The sequence below is a fragment of the Juglans microcarpa x Juglans regia genome, chromosome 7D (genome assembly GCF_004785595.1).
Source record: "Juglans microcarpa x Juglans regia isolate MS1-56 chromosome 7D, Jm3101_v1.0, whole genome shotgun sequence".
NCBI lineage: Eukaryota > Viridiplantae > Streptophyta > Magnoliopsida > Fagales > Juglandaceae > Juglans > Juglans microcarpa x Juglans regia.
In genome coordinates this window covers 16,976,763-16,998,824 of record NC_054606.1, presented here as the reverse complement: position 1 = coordinate 16,998,824, position 22,062 = coordinate 16,976,763, and the positions used below count along the sequence as shown (strand labels likewise).

The 22,062-nt window shown below is 34.4% G+C and overlaps 1 protein-coding gene and 1 long non-coding RNA gene across 3 annotated transcripts; one reads left to right on the top strand and one right to left on the bottom strand.

Moving 5' to 3' along the window:
- Positions 1-9,045: 9,045 nt before the first annotated feature.
- On the bottom strand, positions 9,046-10,064 carry LOC121239629. Of its 2 annotated transcripts, none has more exons than XR_005935331.1 (2): positions 9,838-10,064; positions 9,046-9,643 (listed from the first exon to the last, which is right to left on the bottom strand). It is a non-coding gene; the product is annotated as an uncharacterized LOC121239629 (long non-coding RNA). The 2 variants fall into 2 exon arrangements; XR_005935330.1 differs by having other exon boundaries at positions 9,846-10,064.
- A 3,647-nt stretch (positions 10,065-13,711) lies between these two features.
- LOC121239824 (putative axial regulator YABBY 2) lies at positions 13,712-20,690 on the top strand. Its single transcript, XM_041137156.1, has 6 exons — positions 13,712-14,184; positions 16,158-16,280; positions 16,815-16,923; positions 17,280-17,319; positions 17,534-17,609; positions 20,361-20,690. The coding sequence occupies exons 1-6, from the start codon at positions 14,113-14,115 to the stop codon at positions 20,484-20,486; spliced, it is 546 nt and encodes a 181-aa protein (XP_040993090.1). The 5' UTR covers positions 13,712-14,112; the 3' UTR covers positions 20,487-20,690.
- Positions 20,691-22,062: the final 1,372 nt, after the last annotated feature.

The following is a 22,062-nucleotide window of genomic DNA, read 5'->3' as shown; positions in this document are numbered from 1 at the left end:
TGTCAATTATTGAAATGGTGAAGATTTTGAAACTCTAAATTCAAAATTTGAATTAAAAATGAAAAAAACTGATAAATTAGGGTGGTTACTCAATATGTATAATATTGTGCACAAAGTTGTACATATTTGTAGCGCTACTCAAATCTTAGTTATATGGCTTGTTTTACTGCAAATCATTCATGTTTTTAGCACCATGCTAGGAGCATGCATATTGTGAGGACTGTGCCAAAATGAGAGAAGGAATCTCCTCATGTTAGCAAAATGCTAGAGACAAGGAAACAGGCAGACAATCAACGTGCGGCCAAGGTGGAAGTAAGGCAAGCAACATGTTGCAGAGAGTTTGGCAGATGTGGGAACAACATAGGGTGATGAAGGAAGGTTCTAGGCAAGCAAAGGATATGCTGACTGTATGAAGGGCGAGCAATGGGAGAGGAAAAGCTTGGTGCAAAGCTGAGAGCACTCTAAGATAACATGAAGGAGATTAGAGAGCAGTAAGTGTCATACTTAGTTGTTCTTTCTTTCCAAGCGTTTTCACGCCCTTCATGGGTGACACCAAGATATACACCCAATCGCCTTCTTCGAAGGTCAAGCCTCTTTTCTTTATGTTCGCATAACTTTTCTGTTGCCTTTGTGACGTTACCATATTCTCTCCTATAACCTTGACTTGGTCCTTCATTTCTTGTATTAGTTCTGGCCCAATGAGTTTGCTATCCCCAACTTCATCCCAGCATGGAGGCGACGTACACTTCCTTTTGTATAGAACTTCATGTGGTGCAATTTGGATAGTCACCTGATAGCTGTTGTTGTAGGTGAACAACGAGTGGGATATGATCCTTCCAAGTGTCCTTAAAGTCCAAGCCACACACCCTTAACATGTCCCCCAGTGTCTGGATGGTCTGCTCTAACTGAACATCTCTGTGTGTGTGATATGGACTTTTGAACCTTAATCTAGTGCCCATTGTCGCTTGTAGGCTTTTCCAGAAATGGGAAGTAGACTTTGGGTCTCGAATCAACACTATAGTCTTATGCACTCCTTGTAGGCTAAATATTTTCTTTACGTACAATCGAGTTATCTTCCCTAGGGAATCCGTATTAGTAACTGGAAGAAAATGAGCACTCTTGGTCAACCTATCGACAATCACCCACACTGAGTTCTTCTCACATGGAGTCCTTGGTAATCCAACTACAAAGTCCATAGCAATATCATCCCATTTCCAATCCAAGATGGATAGATCCTGTAAATTCTCAGGAGGTCTTTGATGTTCTTCTTTCACTTGCCGACATGTAGGGCATCTTACAACAAAGCAGCCGATATCAACCTTCATTCCTTCCCACCAAAACTTCTTCTTTAAGTCTTGCTTCATCTTTATACCCTCTGGGTGTACCAAGTAAGGCGATGAATGAGCCTCGGCAAGTATCCTTCCTTGATCTTTAAATTTTTGTCTAGATCAACCCTTCGTCCATTATATAGTAAGGTGCCATTCTTACTAAGATTGAAATGCATAGGTCCCTTCTCCTTTCTAACCCTTCACGGAATGTCTAATAATTTTGGATCCTCTCTTTGCCACTCCTTTGACTCATCATAGTCTGTCACCCTTATCTTCATGAGGTGAAAACTTCCTCCTGTTGCGAATTCTCTAATACTAGTCTTCTCATCCCACTGAGGAGAGAATCTATATATGAAGGTCCAACCATGTCCTCCATCTAAGATTTCTAGTTCCAACTTGGAGCATTAGTGAGTGAATTGCCTTTCCCCGAATGATACTTGGTCTCGTATGGATAGTCGCTTATGGTTTCCAACCACCTCATTTGCCTCATATTGTGGTTCTTCTAGGTGAAGGGATGCCTCAGGCTCTTGCACTCCATGTATGTTTTGCAAGCTCCTCCATAGAAATAATGTCGCCAAATCTTCAAGGCGAAGATCACTGTCGCTAGTTCCAAATCATGGGTAGGGTAGTTCTTCTCATAGTCCTTTAATTATCATGAGGCATATGCCACTATCCACCTTTATTGCATTATGATGTATCCAAGCCCATATCTAGATGCATCACTAAAGACCACCATTGGATTGTGAGGGATCTGGCAATGCTAGTATAGGAGCATTGGTCAATCTTCTATTTAATTCGTCGAAGCTCCGGTAGGATGAGAGCGCAATTTGGCATCAATCGCCTTTGTGGGATTATTTGTTGTGGCCACACAATGGCGTCCTACCTCACATGCACATTCCGGGAACAGCTTGTGGACACACCCCAAATGTAGATACAAACTTTTAAGGTGATGCAGAGCTCTTTCCTTCATTTCTGGCTTGTTGTCACAGCTACCGGACTATAATGGTTACACTCAGCAATTGGGGCCACATTTACTAGCCTCTAGAAGTCTTGTATTTGTAAACAAGCCACTTGGGTACATATTTGTGGTTGCAATCCATCCTAAAACCGCATTGCATGCATCACTTATGTGGCAATGAGATGTGGGGCAAACCTCCCCAACTCTATAAACTTAGCGGCATTTTGCTCAACCGTCATGACACCTTAGATTAAACTGGCAAATTCTTTTGACTTCTATTGCCTCACTATGGTAGGGAAGTGTCGGTCATCAAACTTCCTAGTAAGCCTTCCCTTTGGGAACCCTGGACGCAACCTCCTTCCCCAGTTCCATGATTAGCAGTTGCATCTTCGCATCCCACAAAACCGCTACTTCTCTATGAAATAAGTAGGTAGCATATAACATCTTTTGCTCCTTCATGCATCCACATATTTCAAAGGTCCTTTCAATGTCTTTAATTTACTTTTTTAGCCTTCATCAACCCTTCATTCCAGAAGAATCCCAGATATCGATAGGCTAAAAATCATTTGTACATCCTCTTTGGTCAACACGTGGGTGGTTAACTTGTTGTATTTGTAGTTGTTGATGGAAAAATTCTTGTTGTCACTGCAACATGTCCATCATACGGTTGATCTCTCAGGCCATGACTTGGTTTCAATCATTACAATTTTGATCCTCTACATGATTTCCCCAGGTCGTCCTTTAAGAGGAACCCTCGGCACCATATTGTATTCTTGCCAAATAAACCCAAGCTTATCACTCTCACGTTCGATCCCAAACTAACAAGATTCAAACTTACTCACTAATAGATTGAGCCTATGATACTAGAGATTTAAGCCTAACATGCTAAAGATCATAGCCTTATACTCTAGTACTGTACCTAAGTGACATTATGAATTTACCCAGAGTTGTAAAAGCTTCATTACCAAACTGTGGTGCCCAAAAGATCGTATGCATTCATATGCCAAACACATGTGTGTATCGAAAATAGTAACGGAACTCGTAAAGTGTATTAGTCAAAGATGAACACTAGTACTACCAGATAAATTTCACATACTCATTCATTACTAAAAATATAAGTCATTGTTCCTTCATTCCAAATATAATTACATACCAACATTGTTCCTCTATTCAAATCAAAATATAAAATACCATACATAGTTTGTCGCCTAAGTATAATAAAAATCCTAAACTTTACCAAGATTATAAACATAATGAGGACAAGCCCCCATGGCTATTCTTTAGGCTAGACTAGTCCTTCTCCCTCAAGGTAACCCTCCTGAGCTACATCCCCATCAAAGTCTACAGTTATGATGAGCGAAGTTGTAGTGGGACTACCCCAGTGAGATTTTAGCGAGACCTTAGTAAGTCAAAACCCATAACAACACTAACAATGAGAAACAATGGCAATGAATATGAGTGCACAAGTCTCATGTAAATAAGGCTAAACCCACATATCAATACAAGGTAAGGAATTACCCTCTAAATGAAAAGGCATGTCATAAGTATAATGAGGAATCAACCTGTAAATAGAAAATCATCTATCATAAGACTGGCGAGGAATCACCCTCTGAGCAAAACAAGATATTCATGAGTCATCATACATATTACCAAGTACAAGGAATCACTTCACTCATTCGACATGAGGAATCTCTCTATTCAGTCAACACATGAAATACATCTACCAAAACAGAACAGGGAATCACTCCACCCATTCAACACAGGGAATTTGTACCCGACCAACATGTGAAATATGTTTACTAAAACAATATGGAAAATGCTCCACCTTATCAACACAGGGACTCTTTACCTACATTATCATGTGGAACAGTATGAAAATGTCCCATCCCAATCAACACAGGGAATCCCTCTACCCGAGTGAAACACGTGGAAACGTACCACTAGGAATGGTATAGGGAATCACTCAACCCGATCCTAAGAGCACTGAGCACTTTGCACTTTGAAATCACATAATCAAAGTAGTCTGAAATCATGATGAGAAAAACATGCATTTTCATTAGAGAAATGAGAGTGAGAAGTATAATATGAAATCTAGAACATACCCATAGGCATTTACCCCACATTACGAGCATAGTCGTAGGAGTGAACCTACCTGGACAGTGACTAAACATTAAGGGTTGCACTAGAGTTGTTGGTCTCCTTGTTGATGAAGACTCTAAGCTTTTAACCTCCTTGAAGTCCCGAATAAAAGAAGAAGGAAAATAGAGTATATTAAAGCACTTAACGATCTTGAAAGTGAGATGAAGATTATCATTCAAATGCCTTTTATATGGAAGGACAGTCAGTCACAGTTATGATAGTTTGACCTCTGATTGATTGAAATAGTGGTCTTGAATCTTGGTAATCCACACGTCCATTGGAGTGAAGAATGGAAGAGATCGAGTGGGCTGATGGGACAAGACACGCATGTCCCTGCAGCTTGCCTTGGAACCGAGCGCGCATTATGTCTCCTTATGAAAATCACTCATGTGGCTTAGGCCTTACTTCTGAGGTAAGACATATGGCTTGCATGTGACACCCTCAGGTTCTGCTTCGGATCAGACAAAGTCACAACAGATAAGTTTTTTCTTTGAGCAATACTATGCACCAAATGAGATACATCCCAAAATAGTGAAACATAATTCATAAATTGAACATGATAGGCGTGAACATGATAAAACGTCTATCATCATAAGTGTACGGGAGACAGGGCTCCTTAAGTACAAGCGTAAGCGAAAATATCTACTAGGCTAATCTATTGAGTAGCTTGTACAACTCAATCAGGGATGCCATAATAATATCGATAAATCAGAGCATGGACACTACGAGCTCCACGTCATTCCTTCGTTGCCTAATCAACTGTCTCCAGTTGGTCAACTTCTGATTTGTCTCCTAGTACTGACACATGGTCTACCATTCCGGGGAGAATGGTAATTAGGTTACCATAATGAGATTTGATTACAAATCTCAACAAGTTAACAATTAAACTGACAGTTTAAATATGCATGCATGATAGTAAAAACATGAATATATAACATGATCATAAATAAGCTTGACGTGACATGACAAATAACATGGCATGTGTTGACATGACTTGAACTGACATGAATTGAACTTGAGCATGGACTGAGCTTGAACTTGAAATAACATGAACATGAACGTGAAATATATGAACTTTGAATCTTGTTTAATAATTAAACATGATTAAGAAACGTGAACATATGGGTGCTACATGGTTCCCCTTGAGTCATGTGTCCCTGCTGATCCTATATCACATCACAACTATCTATATTAGGTGTGAGTGCGTTAACATACGTATCACTTCACAAGTATCTGTACCTGCTATGAAAAACGTAATGTGCGTATCCCATGTCAGGTATCTGTACTCGCATAAGTACATATAACATGAAATTGAATGTGTGGGAGGCATCATCAGTGAATGGCCTGTTGTCAGTACTTTGTCAAACCAGGAAATTTCACACTAATTTAGACACTCCAGCGTGAACAAATGAGTTCTACTAGGATATTATCTCATCCTAGCATTTAGGGTCGTGACAAATTTGAACAAACTTGACTTGACTAGAAAAACGTTTTCGAGACACACTCTGTACTCGAGACATGAAACGAAAGAACAGATGACATGACATAACGTAACGTGACATATGTGTGATATGAGTAACATGTACATGATATGAACATTTTGTAAAACAACATAACTTATAATAGATGACATTTCGTGACATGATATAATGTGTAACAGATAAATAGTTCATAATATGATAAAATGCATAACAGACATACATGTCGTGACATGACATGGAATGGCATATATAAGAACATAAGAAAATGAATAACTACTCTCTTATCAACATACATACACAATATCCCGATAGTAAGTTAGAGACTAATGTAAAATGCACGTAGCGTGACGAATTAAACACATGAATTATGGGAAACTATAAGGAGATATTTTGAAATGTCAAAAACTCCTTACTAACAATTTAGAAGCATAAGAAATACTGACTTAGCATAAACGTACCATTTTACCCATAACTTAAGGATTTCACATCCTAACTCCAAAACTCACCAAAATTTACATTTTTCATGTAAATTTTGTCCTAAATCTAAACATTTATATAAAAATTTAAAACACATCATAACTAGGTCAAACATACATAGTCCAAAACCCTAAATTTTGTTACAATTCTATCCAACCCTCATGCTTAAATAGAAATATGAAATATAAAAAAATCATATCCTATGTTCAAATAACATGCTAGAACACCCAATAAAACTCACATTACAAAAACCACAAATTTCCTCAATACAAAACTTCAAGTTTTTATCTCTTTTCAAACAACTCCAAGAACTCGAAAATTTCAATAACATACTCTCAATACATTCATAACACATTCCTAAGAGCTGTCATGCTTTGAATCATCAAGCCAAAACCACAAAGTCACAAAATCCAACTTAAAACATTCGGCTTTCACACTTTCACTAAAATCGAAAACTATGTGTTTTGGTTCTGATCAAACCATTGGATCTAAAACATTTCATGTAATAAATCACAAATGAAGAACATGATGATTATAGTTAAGTCCTCGAATAGATCTAAGCATCAAATCTAAGATCACATGGCAAAATCTGCATCAAAACATAGATTTACTCGAAAACCTCAAATACAAGACTTATCTAAACCTTTGCACGCATAAAAATTTCTATCTTTAAAAAAAACACCATAAATCCTTAAAATGGCATCCTAACATGTAAATCAAAGTCCTAGGAATGTCATATGTAAATATTAAAGTCATTGGAGCATGCTTTCGTAGCAAAATATTCAAGCTTAGTCAAAAAAGAATCTGTTTTCAACCTCTTAGTTTTCAACTTTTTAGATCTCTATAAAACTCTCATAAACAAATTATAACATACAACTAATATTTATCAGAATTGTATATTAGTATGTTAAATATAAACCATAAAGAAATCAGACAAAGTTCTAGCAAATAACTTAGTCAAAAGCATCAAAATATTACACATTGTCCATACTATCGCCTAGAATGAACTCTTCATGCTTAAACAAAATTTTTATCCATCAAGTGGCCATGATAAATTAATAAAAACTATACCAACAGAAACTAGATACAGTAGCTTCAAAAAGTCGAGCAAGTTAAGCCAGAAAAATTGTCCGAGAGCTTGTGTAGTTTTCTCTTCAAGAAAAGGCTTTAAAAGTGACCAAATATGAGGGGAATGGATAAGGATGACACTTAAGCATCTAGATGGGTGATAGGATGTGTCTAAAAGACACTTTGAGTGATGGGGTGTCAGCTAAAACTAGGTGCTACTGCCCATGATTTTCTGCCTTGTGCTATCGTGTGAAAGGGAGGGGCTGAGGTGGCTATTGGCCTTCCCATTAACCATTAGTTGGGTGAAAGGACTACCATGGCAGGAGGGAGACTTCCTCCACAATCCTTGTCTTAGTGGCTCAATTTTGTGAGTACTCTCATTGGAGTATGCAAATGCAAATTCAATGGGAGTGTTTGGCTAATAGTCTCAAAATGTGTTGCATCGGATTATGCAAATGTAAAAAGGGATGACTTTTTGCTACAGTAAGTTAGTGTTTTGGGTCAAATTTGATAGTTACTATAGAATGGCCAAAAGGAATAAAAAATATTTTCTTCCTTACTTCCTACCATGATTTGGTTGCAGCAAATTTTTTAGGGTTATAATATTATTACTAATTAACATATAATCGGTAGAATGGTAAAATCTAATAAAATTAAATAATTTTAAAATTTTAAAAAAATAAATTAATATTATTTTATTATTATATAAAGAATATATAGATAATCCAATGTGGAGATTGAATGTGAATGGAATAGGCAAAGACAAATTCATGTCATATTAGCTAAAACTTGGCTTTGAGTTTAGCTATTCCAATGAGAGTGCTCTTAATAGGCCTTAACTGAATGGACTTCAATTTAGGATTTCAATGGGGTTCGGTTGGGTTTTGGGTTGCTATCAAGATCAAATCTAATTTTTCTTAGCCTAATAAAATTACCAAGGTTTAAAAGAATAAATAAGGATATAATAACATGAATTTGAGTTGTTAATAGCATGTAAAAGTGATTTAATCAAGTGATTAAATATTAAGCTAAAACTGAGTTCAATTAGGGTTTGGAGGCAAACTTTTGGGGTTTGGAGAAACCATTTGGGGTTTCAGTTTTCAACCAAGATTTTGGAATTCAATTGGATTCCAAGTGTTTAGGTTTTTACTAATGTTGAAACCCTCTTTAGTTTTGGAACTAATTAGATGGTTGGATTGAATAAGGTTTTGCTTAGGTGGTATGATCACAAAACTTGATTTCATTCACATTTCTATCTCATGGTTCCTCTTGGTGCCAAGTGTCTAATACTATTCACCAAGTGTGGCTAAGATCTTGCCAAGTGCCTAAATAAAACTTTTCTAACCTAATTTGGACATTCCACATTGTGATTTTAGAAACACTGATCTAGGTGCTAGCATCGATACTACTATTCACTCTAAAAAAGTGAAAAATAAACTTTACATTGTAAAATCCTAAATAATCATACTAACCTGAAAGTACAAATCGTTTATCAAATTTGACTTCGAAGTGCCTCGAAAAACTCAAAACATGTTTTCGAACAAGCATTATTCTAGAAATAAAAAATTGTTGCATTACGCCATAAAACCCTAAGTATTCATCTGAGTCTAATGGCGTAGAATGTTTCTCATTCTTATACTTCTAAGTACCTCAAATAAATAAAATCGTATTTCTGGCATCATAGTGAATGGTAACACTGACTATGCTAACATTTGAATCGTGAAAACTTTCGAGACTTTCACGAAGGTCTTAAAACCTTACAAAATTCCTCTGTTGAATTTTTAGCAGGTTGTTACAATTCAGGTCCATATTCCTCCTTTCGCAATCGTGCTCCTATTGAGACGTCATGGTTGGAGAACAGGCCTTGGTACGTCACCTATTACCCTCTAGGCTCCTCCATGTTATCTTGGAGCGTTCCCAACTTTGTACTAGGATTTCCATTGCCCACTACTCACCACCTTACGTACAGTCAACATATCCTTTGCTCACTCGGTGTGAAGCAAACTTCCTAGTCACCTTGTTCTCTTTGTGTTGCTTGTACCAACTAAGCTCTCTACAACGTGCTACTCGCCGTACTTCGTTTTTGGTTGCATGTTGCTCACCTAGCTGCCCTCTTCCTGCTAGCATTTCGCTCATGTGAGGGGATTCCTTTCCTTGGCTTAGAGTAATCCTCACAAATTCAGCTACCAACACTTCAATATTATCCCCACATCAACGTATATAACAAGGTACACAAAATAATTGAACCCTAATTTTATATATCAAAACTAACTCCCTAATAAAATACTAAAGTTTTCAACATTTAATCACACACATAATCATCTATAATCAATAATAACACCATAAATTGAAAAAACTACATAAAACTAAAGATATAGAAGTTTACCAACCAACCTTCCAAAACTTGAGCAAAAGTACTCCTTGTTTGGTGATTATTAAGCTGTGCGTTTTGTTTGTACCTTCTAGATTAGAGGTTTGATGGAGAATTTTTGAGTGGGTTGTGTGGAAAAAGTTGAAAGAGAAAGATGAGAGGGTTCGGTTTCAGCTTTACAAATGGAGGAAGAAAAGGAAAAAATAAAACGTAAGGTACAGATCTTGAAGATACCCTACAGAATTGGTCTGTGCGAGTGGATAAAACTAATTTGGACTTGTCTTTGTTCAAGTCAGATGGGACGTGTTTACACACGAATTTGCCTCCCCAAGTGTTGGATGCCAGTTAGCATGGTTGGTATACCGTCCAGTGTAGATCATGATCATGAACTGCCATGTGGCACGTTTTTTTTTTAATTTCTTATTTTAATAAATTCTAAATTTTTAAATTAAGGACTATTCACTTTTCTTTTTGTCTAATTTGATTTTTAAGTGTCTTTAAAAACTTTCTGAAAGTTTATCTTACGGGATACTTCTTGATCTTCGATTTATTTTTTATTTTATTTATTTATCTGTTTTATATTATTATTATTTATTTTTGCTTTTAGTTTTTTCGGACATCACACTCACATCTGACGTATCCACGACCCAGGCCTCTGTCTTATTGTAAAAGGATGGAGGATATTTACAGATCCTTTAATTTGGAGTGTCAATTAAAAAGAAAATCTAATTATTTTAAAATCTTTTGTTTGAAAGGGTTTTAAAGTTTCTCTAAACCTAATTTATCATTAAGTCTTTAAATTTATGATCCAGCCTTGTAACATTCACAGACTTCCTAGGAAGGTTTTTCCGATCCTTGTTCACGCTTAGGATGGAGGATTTCCTCCGTCTGATCCCCTCCTTAGATTCCCTTCCTGGCCTGCTGCCATCCACCCTTTCTCCCTTTTCGCATTATTTTTTCTTAATTTCTTGTTTCCCTTGGTTTTTCTACATTGTTTTGTAAATTTGGCATGGGTCAACGGTCATTCATCTCCCGGTCCATCCTCTCTATGCCTTACTTCTCTATTGCTTCCATTTTGCAGCCTCCCTGTCCGGTGCATGAGAACCCTACACACTCTCTCCTCGGACACCTCAATTATTAACAGTGCATCCCCTATATATCATTTTCTCTACGTTTTGTTGGCTCCCAATAACAATCAATATATAGATTAAGAATAATTCTATATAAAGGCATTTACATCATACACTCATCTACGTGATATAATTTTATTATTATGATAGATTTTAAAATTTGAATCTTACAAATCAAATTATGTCATATGAATAATGTGTGATGTAAAGATCTTCAAATAACACTACTTGGCCTTAATGTTACTAAACTAATTAACTGTTGTTTATTTTTCGTTTGTTTGTTTTTTATTTCTTGAAAATGGGCTAGGGTTTTACTAACCATTTATATTTTATATTCACTTTTTATATCATATATTTCTAATGATTGTATCTAACATTACTACATTAATATTTGAAGTCCTAGCATTACGTCTTTGATTTCAGGCTTGGCTGAAAGTTATTCTGATCATCAAATATTAAGGCTCATTTGAATACTTAGAATATCTTAACATATATGTTAATAGTAGTGAAACAGTTTGATTTAAGATGTTTTGTTGGGTTTTGAAAAAAATGAAAGAAAAAGTTGAATAAAGTTACTATAAAGTTAAAAAGTTATTTGAATATAATTTTTGAATATAATTTTTTTTAAAATTTGAAAAAGTAGTATTATTTATTTATTTATTTATTTATTAGTTTGAAAAAGTTGTAATGATTAGGTTATAATTAAATAAAAAAAGTTGAAGATTTAAAATTAAAAAATATTTTGTGTTTGAGTGATGTTGGGAATGAAATATTTGAGAATAGTTGTATTGCCCAATGAGCCCTTAGAATATCTCAGAAATCTGTGAATAAGTTCTAATTATTATTTAATAATTATTATCAATTTCTCAAACTTCCAAATATAATACAAAAAAAATACATGTTATTATACTAGATTATTACATACTACTCACTATTACCTAGTCAAGACTATTATTATATTTATATTACAATATAAGTATATTATTTTATAATAATTAACAAATACTAGTATAGTATTGAATTTAACTATATAAGTTCTAAGTTTTTTATATGAGTATATATATATATATATATATATATATATATATATATATATCATCAATATATAAATAATACATGTTTTTCTAACCTATGTATACTTAATATTGGAGTCGGAGGTATAAGTAGGAGGCGAATGTTTGCGTGGATTTGAAAGCTAAAGTTGGAGGTAGAGGCCATCGGATGACGAAGTCGGAGTTTTTCAGAAAACATATTAGGCTCTAACTCTGACTCCGACTCAGTTTATAAAAAGTTTCAGTGCTGAATCAGTATCGAAATCGAATTTTTAAATTTTTACACAGTCCTAGACAAACTGATAAGTTCATTTACAATATCCCTACACTCCTCTTAAAAGAAGAGGCTTGTCACCAAAAACCAAAAAAAAAAACAATTAAAACGTGAAATCACAACAAAAAGCCACAAGAAACTTTGGTTGTAAAAATCGTAGAAGAAAAGAGCAAAAAAGAAAAAGAAAATAGGTCTCATTTGGTTACGTAGTTCATATGAGATGAGATGAGATATTTTGAATAATAGTGAGATTTTTAAGTTAAAATGAGATGAGATGATTTGTTAAAAAGTGTGCTTGGATAATGAGATGAGATGTGATAGTTTTTACTTTTTAGGATTTGATAAAGGTGTGAATCTTACCAGTGATTGAAAATTATTTTATAATTATTGAGTAATAGTTATGAATATATTAATAAAAAGTAATATTTAGGGTTCTGTTCTTGCTAGTTTAATGCAACCCAAGTTCTATTGTGTTGATCTAGTTATTGCAGAAGCCAAGGGTCTACTTACTGCTGTTGATTTTTGTAAAAAACTAGGTTTGAATTATGTGATTTTTGAAGGGGACTCATGTCAAGTAGTGCAAGCAATGACTAGCCTAAGGGAACAAACAACAGAAAAGTTTCATTGTTTTGCTTCAAATCAGCAAATAATGGCAAACACAACACGGAAAATTTGTCATGTCAAGAGAGAACTTAATGGGGCTACTCACCGATTAGTACAACAAGCTATCAATATGGAGCATGAACTAATTGTCTTGACTATGTAGCTAATTGTATTAAGACAATTGTAACGGCTTAAGGCCATATTCTATGGTTTGATATCTAAAAAATGAAAATAAAAAATAAAAAGTAATATTTGTAATTAATTAAAAATATAATATAAATAATTTATATCTCAAAATATATTTTGTTAATCGTAATTACTCTATTCCCGCCAAAAATTAAAATAGTGAGTTTCGGCAAAAGGGAAGAAGATGCATGAATAGGGAAGAAGAATGATTTCCTGATAAGATGGGAAAAAAAGAAAAGTGCACTATTTACATAATCTTTTACTGTTTATGTTAGTTTTGCACGGTTTATAATACTGTTTATATATTTTTGCACTGTACACTTAACTTTTACTGTTTATATCAATTATTAATTTCAAAACGTAAATGAAGGGTTAAAACATGGAAACGAAATAAAAATATTCTACCGACTATTTGGATATCCAGGCTGTTTGTATCTCATGATCTGGATATCCAAACCGGGCTAAACCAAGAAGGAAAATAAATATTAGATTCTGCAGTTTGACAGAACGAAACAAAGATGACAAAAATTCAAAGTACGTCTCTCGTCCCTAAAATAAGTAAAGTCTCTCGTCCCTAAACATGTAAAGCTAGCATTAATGTCTCGCCCCCCTCGTCCGCTACAGAAAGCCTGGATGGTTAGGGATGGGTCACTCCCACCCACTCATTCTCTCAATCATCACACACTTACCCCCACACCCTTCTCTCTCTCTCTCCCTCTCTCTCTCTCCATAAATCCGCAATCCACCTTTCCTATAAACCATCTTTTCTTTCACAATACAAAAACCACTACCCTCACTCCTACAGTGGCCACTTCACTTGTTTTTTTCCGACCAGACTAGTCATATCCTCACCTTTGAGATTTTTGTACCCTTCTCTGTCTCTCTCCTTCTCTCTCTCTCTCAAGCATTTTCTTCTCTTTGTCTTTGTTGTACCGGCCCGTCCCATCCACTGGATCACAATCTTCATCTTGTTAACGTTACTTTGTAAAAACCAGTAGTACTCGTCTTGATCTGGGTCAATTTTTACAATCCGAGCACTAAAATTATGTCACTGGACATGATGGCCCCCGAACGTGTTTGTTATGTTCACTGCAACTTCTGCAACACCATTTTAGCGGTAAAACCCTCAATTCTTTCTTTTACATTCCATTCCTTCTTTCGGCCTATTCTTCTAAGGTTTTCTCTGTGCCGTGTCTTTCCACAGCTGAATTGAACATCGGTTCTCATATTATCGAGATTTATGGTTATCATAAAACCTTTTTGTGGCTAGCTTGCTAGGTAGCTATTAAAGCCAATCTGAAGAACTCTCAGCATGCTAGATCGATGAATGATTTGTAGGATTACATTGTATCTCGATTTATGAAATTTCCTTTTTTAGTAAAATTTCCATCGGTTGAAATCAATCATGGATTTTTTTTTTTTGTTTTTTTAATTTTACATGGAATTAACTGAAGGATATTGGTTCATTTGTTATATTTTATGAGTAACTTTAACTGGGTTTTGCCTCAAAGCCTCCAAAAACGCATTAAGATTCCATTCGAAACGAGGAGGAATTGATCGTGTACGGTGGGACTTGTTTGGATGGTGGGATATTGAGCCAATATTATGAAAATCTTGATGATCTTCAGAAGTACCGCAGGAGAACCAGCCAGTTAGGTAGAAAACAATTTCCACGCTGACAACTGATTACTGACAGCTAAAGAAGTCAATCAGCATGCCTTCCATATATAGTTTTGGAGGCTATGACTAGGGTTTCAGAAAGAGCTAGGTACATATTAACTTTGGAGATCATATATAGCTGGGAATATGTTAGGGTTCTTCCCAATGCCAAAATTATGGTAAAAGTCAAGTCAAGCTGGAGCTTTTCTGATCTTAACCACCAGCTCTGCATAACTTTAAACAGTTTCATGTTCTACATTAAATGGCATTTAATTATTACTGTTTCGACTTTCAATGGTGGGTAATCAATCCTTTTTATCACTGCTTCTCATGATGCACGGCTGTCTCTCTCTCTCTCTGGCTTGCTTTCTTGGAGGTGGGTACTTCTGTTCCCAGCTACGATATATGCTAGTAAAGCATTATTATGATCGCAAATACAATCAAAATTTTTGCGAAGTTTCATGTTTGTATTTCCTTATCGTACAAAGTGAGTGTTTTCCTTTCTTTCCACAAGAATTTGTGGCGAGAGTGGTGCCAAAGAAAATCATGGAAATAGCAAATGCTTTTTTCTTTCATCATAGCATCCCTCTTTTGAACTCCTTTTCAAAGGCATTAGCGTTCACCTCTCTCCTACATATTTCTCTTTCCGAAAATCAAACAAAAAAAGAAGCAGAACTGTGATCTTAAACAATGTAAAGAGAAATCAATTAGTCTGCTTCACGATGACGGGGTTAATGGTAGTCATGATCTTTATGGTTTCCGTTCCAGTCAAGTCGTTTTCGTCCCCGCCACCCGGCTCTCTCTCTCTCTCTCTCTCTCTCTCTCTGTAAATCATATTTTATTACTTTTATAATCTTGCTTGCGGGGTGTCAGCTATCAGAAATGTCAGGAGGCGCACCGAAAGGGAAAGAGATATTACAAGAGAGACAGCCTTTAAATAAAGGGCAAGAAGTACTCCTTATAGGTATCAACCATGTGAGCTCCGGGAGTCTCAACATAGTAATTCAACGCATTTTCTCGTCCAGAAAAGATTCCTAAAGAATGAAAAAGATTATGATCCAGTTGAGAGATTTACGCTTTAAACCCCCCCTTGATCTCCTCCATCTTCTTCTCGTATATATTTTTCCCATTCTTCATGTTCATTTCCCCAGTTTCTTCTCCTTCTGGTATTGAGCCGTACGTATAGTCAGTATATGCGACTGTGGATTCTAGCTTCTTGATATATGGACTAAATACGATAGGTTTTGAGCTGGTGTTTGAAACAATCAAACTAAAACCCCATAATAAAGCTTTAGAAGCTTTAGAGCCTAATTAGGAAGTTCAAGTGACATTGTAACACACGAAGATAAAAGCATCAAAACATGGTTACATTTCTGAAGATTGCAAGTTACGATGTTTTGTTTTGTGTTAATTCCATTTGGGTTTTGGCAGGTAAATGTTCCATGCAGCAATTTGTTGAACATTGTAACGGTTAGATGTGGGCATTGTTCTAATTTGCTGTCAGCTAATATGGGAACATCGCTTCAAGCTGTCGTTCCTCCTCAAGAGCCCCAGGTATATATTTTGATCCGATTCTTCTGGCTTCCTGAGTGGGATATATATTTCTATATATGGGCTAAGTCTATATATAGGAAGGTAAAAGATCAATACAAAACAAGCAAATTACAATTTCTTTCAGGTAATTGAGTGGGATTCATGATAACTCGTCTTACAGGCTGCAAAATAATTGTGATTATTATTATTATTATTATTATTATTTTGCTTTTGTTTTCACTCATATTATTAGCACTTCCTTGTTTGTTAAAAGATTACAAGATATTGTTCTTTCATTTTACTTTGATCTCGCCTTGAATCTTATTGCTTTTAATATGTGATCTCACCTTAATTTCTCCTAAAGTTTCTCTTTTCAGAATGTTCCAAGCCAAGCTAAGTTTTAGTTTTCACTAAGCAAATTATGTCTGTCAAAGCTCCCTAGCCCAAAACTGAAAAGACATAATGGAATGATTCTGTGTGATGACGTTATAATTAATGTTTCCTTTTTGTTTGGGAACATGATGGTCTAATTAACCATTTATCCTGTTTGAGAAGAAGCATGAGCACCTGAGCCCTGAAGACTGTGGGTCATCTTCCAAATGCAGCAAGTTGGCTGCATTTGAGACTATAGAGCATGAACAACCTAGAATGCCTCCCATCCGCCGTGAGTCTCTCTCTCCCTTTATATATATGCATCTAATCATGTGCATGCACAAGATATATATACATATATATATATAGGTATATAATGCACATAATGTAGTACCCTACACCGAGTTACTATAACATGTGTCGATGATACCAAAGCTTGAATGCATATATAGCGAATTACCTAAATTTAGCTTATGATGGACACGGAGACTTTGAAGAAATTAGCTATGTATCTCCACCCATAAACTTAAGCAGGCAGAATCACTTCATCATCAAACGACTGATCATCATAAATATAGAGTTTTGTGTTTGACAAAAGTAAGCTTAATTAATACTTTTGAATACTGTTGCATGTGTACATCATCACAGCCCCAGAGAAGAGACAACGGGTTCCTTCAGCATATAACAGGTTTATTAAGTAAGTCCAACTCAGTTTATCATCATGACCCTTTTTTGTTTTGGGTGCTAAATCTGCCTCCTGATATTCCCTCTATCTCTCATAAACTGACATTGGTTATGATTGATGGTAGGCATTGGATCAGTCGGTCTTGAAATTGAAAGATTATTAGCAGCTGATCTTGATCAGTAGTACTTTGCTTGTTATTTGTTTCCGTACTTTTCAGGGAGGAAATCCAAAGGATTAAGGCTAGTAATCCTGACATCAGTCACAGGGAAGCTTTCAGTACGGCTGCAAAAAATGTGAGTATAACTTGTATTAGAAATTATGTAAATTAACTAATTTGACTGGCTCTAATTAACTCACAGTCACTGCAATATTCTTGAAAAATCAAATATAGTTGGGCTTCTTTTTCTTTTCCAAGAATAAAGTCCCACTCCTCAATCGAACCAGTCATTTATGGGGTGACTGTACTATAATATTTCATCTTTTCTTTTTTCATTTTTTTTCCTTGATCCTTAATTCCTAGCCATCGAGTTTCAATCATGATATACAGTGCTGTGGTCATGGGGCTGAGCAAGATATCATTTTGTTTCCCAGCATTTATTATAGACGTACCACTAGTATATATTATAGAATATATAACCTTTAAAAGTAAAAAAGAAAAATGATTTTTAATAATAATAATAGAAGAGGAAAGGGCCAATATTTACTCTGAGCATTATTCGTGGTAGTGATCTTTCTCCTGGTCTAGTTGCCATGCAGCAAGCTCTTGCCATGATGGATTGACGCATCATGCAACAAGCTTGCAGACTGCAGTTTAACATTAACATTAAATTGACATGATCGGTCTTGGCCGCCTAGCTAGCTAGTTAGGTGCATGATTAAGGGCTATTAATTGTACGTGCATGCTTAATACAGTTGGGTTTGATTCTTATTTGGCCATTAATAAATTACTCACAAAGACGAAAAAAAAAGAGACGTACAAATACAAAAAGAGACCGCATTAATTAATTTTCTTAATGGTATAGCTCATGATCATCAATAATATCTAATTAATTGTAGAATGGATATACCTCTCTCTCTCTCTCTCTCTCTCTCTATATATATATATATATATATATATTCAAGTTGTGAGATCAAGATTAATTAACCATGCAGCTGCATATATATGGAGTACTACGTACGCATAACCTAAATAATTAATTCATATATTATAAACTCAACAAAAAGAAACTATTATTGCAATGAAACTGTCGTGAAGGAAAAGCATATATATATATATATATATATATATATATATCTCATGCCCTAGCCTTGCCTAATCTATTTTGAAAGTAGATAGAGAATCTTGTTTTTTTTTTTACCCGGCCTTGATTGTCCAATTCACAATGATGGCAACTGATCGAGGAACAACTTTCCTCTTCTGCGGAATTCCTTGTTGCCTAATATATTTGCATATGTGGTCCCATGCATGCATATTATAACGTGCTAAACTTAATTACTAGCTAGCTAGGTACGGTGCATGTACTTGATCAGTTCAATTAATGTTTTAAGAAACCAAGCGATGAGAATGAAAGTCCTTAAATTAAGTTATCTAGCTAGCTAGCTAGCCTGTTCAAAATCTATGGTAGATTTTAGAGAGAAAGATACATTAATAATGTACACATGATAGACCACATCAAATGTCGTCGGATTAATCCACTATTGATTTTGGACCGAGATCATGATGATCAATAACCCTGCATATTTGAAGTTTGTTTTTTAGTCATGTACGAAGTACTACGTTTGAGAGTGAGTTTTTAAATATGCAATAGGATCATGCATTTAGCATATCATGGAAACCGGCCATCATCATAAAAGGATCTCTTCAATTTTTTGTTGGAACTTTATCAGGTCCTGAAGTAAGAGATCATAGACATATAAACTAAACTCTAGAACATTTATTGTTAATGAGACCTTCAAACTCGGACAAAAATATTATATAAAGGACCAGTTTGATCCGAAATCACCATAACTTGAAGTGATCTTTCTATATATCTAAAAACACAGTTTGATATATATTTGAAAGTAAACTCTCTCTCTCTCTCTCACTCTCTCTCTCTCTCTCTCTCTCTCTCTCTCTCTATATATATATATATATATATATAGGAGGCTACAAATGGAAGTAGTGCCTATTGATTGTTTTTACCTAATGGATATTATATACTCTGATCATCAAGTTGTGTGACTCGGATTCTATCTAATCAACCTTCTTATATATATATAAGAACTTCATATGTATTACCAGATTCATGTAGAGATACATTTGTTTAATGGAGATTGCCTCAAATGTTTTCACTAACACTCATGTAACATGATGAGCTTAAAAGGCAATATATATATATATATATGCATGCACATACATCTGCCATGCATTAAGCAAATTAGAAATAATTTTCTCCATTTTGCAATACATGACTATATATATGAATTAAGGTAGCACTGGCTAATCTTAAAAAATGATCCATGTTTCATTCTCAATTAAAGAGGATAACATCTAATTAAGTAAAAATTCATTGCACGCATTGCTTATAACTATTGCTTCAGCCATGATATATACTCGTAAGGGCTTGTTTTATGATATATATATATATATATCATTACAAGAAAATTATTTATTTATGACCAGTTATTTCTAACGAAAATTATTATTATTGCCAAAATGAATCTATTTTGTCTCAAATAATTCGTCATAAATGATTATTTTTCTTGTAGTATATATATATATATAGTAAGATCAAGACAATAAGAATAGAAGAAAAATAGATACAAAATGAGATTGTGCAGTATTTACATATTATAATCGTCTGTGTGAAAATGTTGCGACACACACATGTGTTTCTCTCTCTTACTTTACATCAAAATTTTCTCTAATTCTAAATAAAATGATACCTCTTAAGTATGCATGTACATATATATCTTAAAGATCAAATGAAATATTATAGATAATGCAATATCAATGTTGTTATGGGTCCTAATAAGAACATTATTATTAATTTATTTTTTTTCAGTGGGCACATTTCCCACACATTCATTTTGGGTTAAAGCTGGATGGTACCAAGCAAGCAAAGACGACGACGTTGGACCAGGCATTTCCAGGACCAGAGGGAACTCAAAAGTCTAGTGGATTCTACTAAAAGGAAAATGGCATCCTGTGAGTAGCTACACTAGCTAGCATGCAGCCAGTTTTTCTATGCAAGTACTGAAAAGTATTGAGGTTGATGTTAACCAAACAGCAGGAAAACAACCTCCAATATCCCCCCGTGTTAATTTTTATATTATATGTGTGTTTACTTTTTGCAACTACTGCTGATAATTGATGATAAGTGATGGCTGCTATATATATATATTCTTGTGATTGCATTTATTTTCTTGTACAATCTTTTGAGGAACCTCCTTATCATGTCATTGAAAAATGAGCTATTATTATATATATGGTTTGAAATGGACCATGCATCAAGATTTCCTATTACTTTATGGCTTCTAATATTTTTTAAAATTTGAAAAATAGACACATCATATATATATATATATATATATATATATATATATATATATATACCCAATTACATTAGGGGATGCTTAGAGATGAACGATGTGAGAATTTTATAAATAGTAGTAAAATAATTTGTGAATAATAGTGAGATAGTTTGAGTTAAGTATTTATTGGATTTTGAGAAAGGAAAAATAAAAAGTTGAATAAAAAAATATTATAAAGTTAAAATATTTTTATAATATATTTTTTTAATATTCTTTTTATTTTAAAATTTAAAAAATTGAATTATTTTTTATGTTTTATTTGGAAGTTTTATAAATTTGTAATAATTAATTTAAAAGTGTCTGTATTTAAATGATATTTGAGAAGGAAATAAGATAGAATGAGATGAGATAAATTGAATGAAAACTATTTCCAAACAATCCTAAATGCTAGAGTCGGTCTATATTGCTCACAGGCTGTGAGCTCTATATAGTGGGTCTCTCTCTTTTTGAATTGTATAAAACGCTTGAGATAGAAAACTACCGTAAGAAATATATATATATATATATATATATATATATATATATATATCAATCCATTCCAAACATGGCCGGTAATCTCTATGTCCTTTGCATCTCTTAATTATCATGTATGTGTCGTGTAAGCCGATAAGATAAGGTGAGATGAGATATTTTATTTAAAATTAAATAAAATATTTTTATAATATAATTTTTATTTTAAAATTTAAAAAAATTAAATTATTTATTATATTTTATGTGAGAGTTTGAAAAAATTATAATAATAATATAAAATAAGATAAAATAATTTAATTTTGTATAAGCAAATCAACCCAGTAATTACATGTTTAAAATTCAATGGAATTTATGTCAATACGTACGTACCCTCCTACCGAGAGGGTAAATACGTAAAATGGGTGTCTGATTATATATTCGGATGAATTTCCCACAAATATTAAATTCGATCAGACTTTGTATTAATTATCTCATGCCTTTCATTGTAATCCTCCATCCTGGAATTCGGACACATGCACGGGCCTGATCCAAATTACAGTTCTGACACTGATCCTATGATCTATCCGTCATGTTTCAGAACTAAAGCTGAGAATATTATTATATATATATATATATTATAATGAAAGATAGCCAAAAATTAGAATGAAGTTAAACACCGAATTTGATGGCACGAAGTGAAAAGCATGCAGATAGATAAACGAC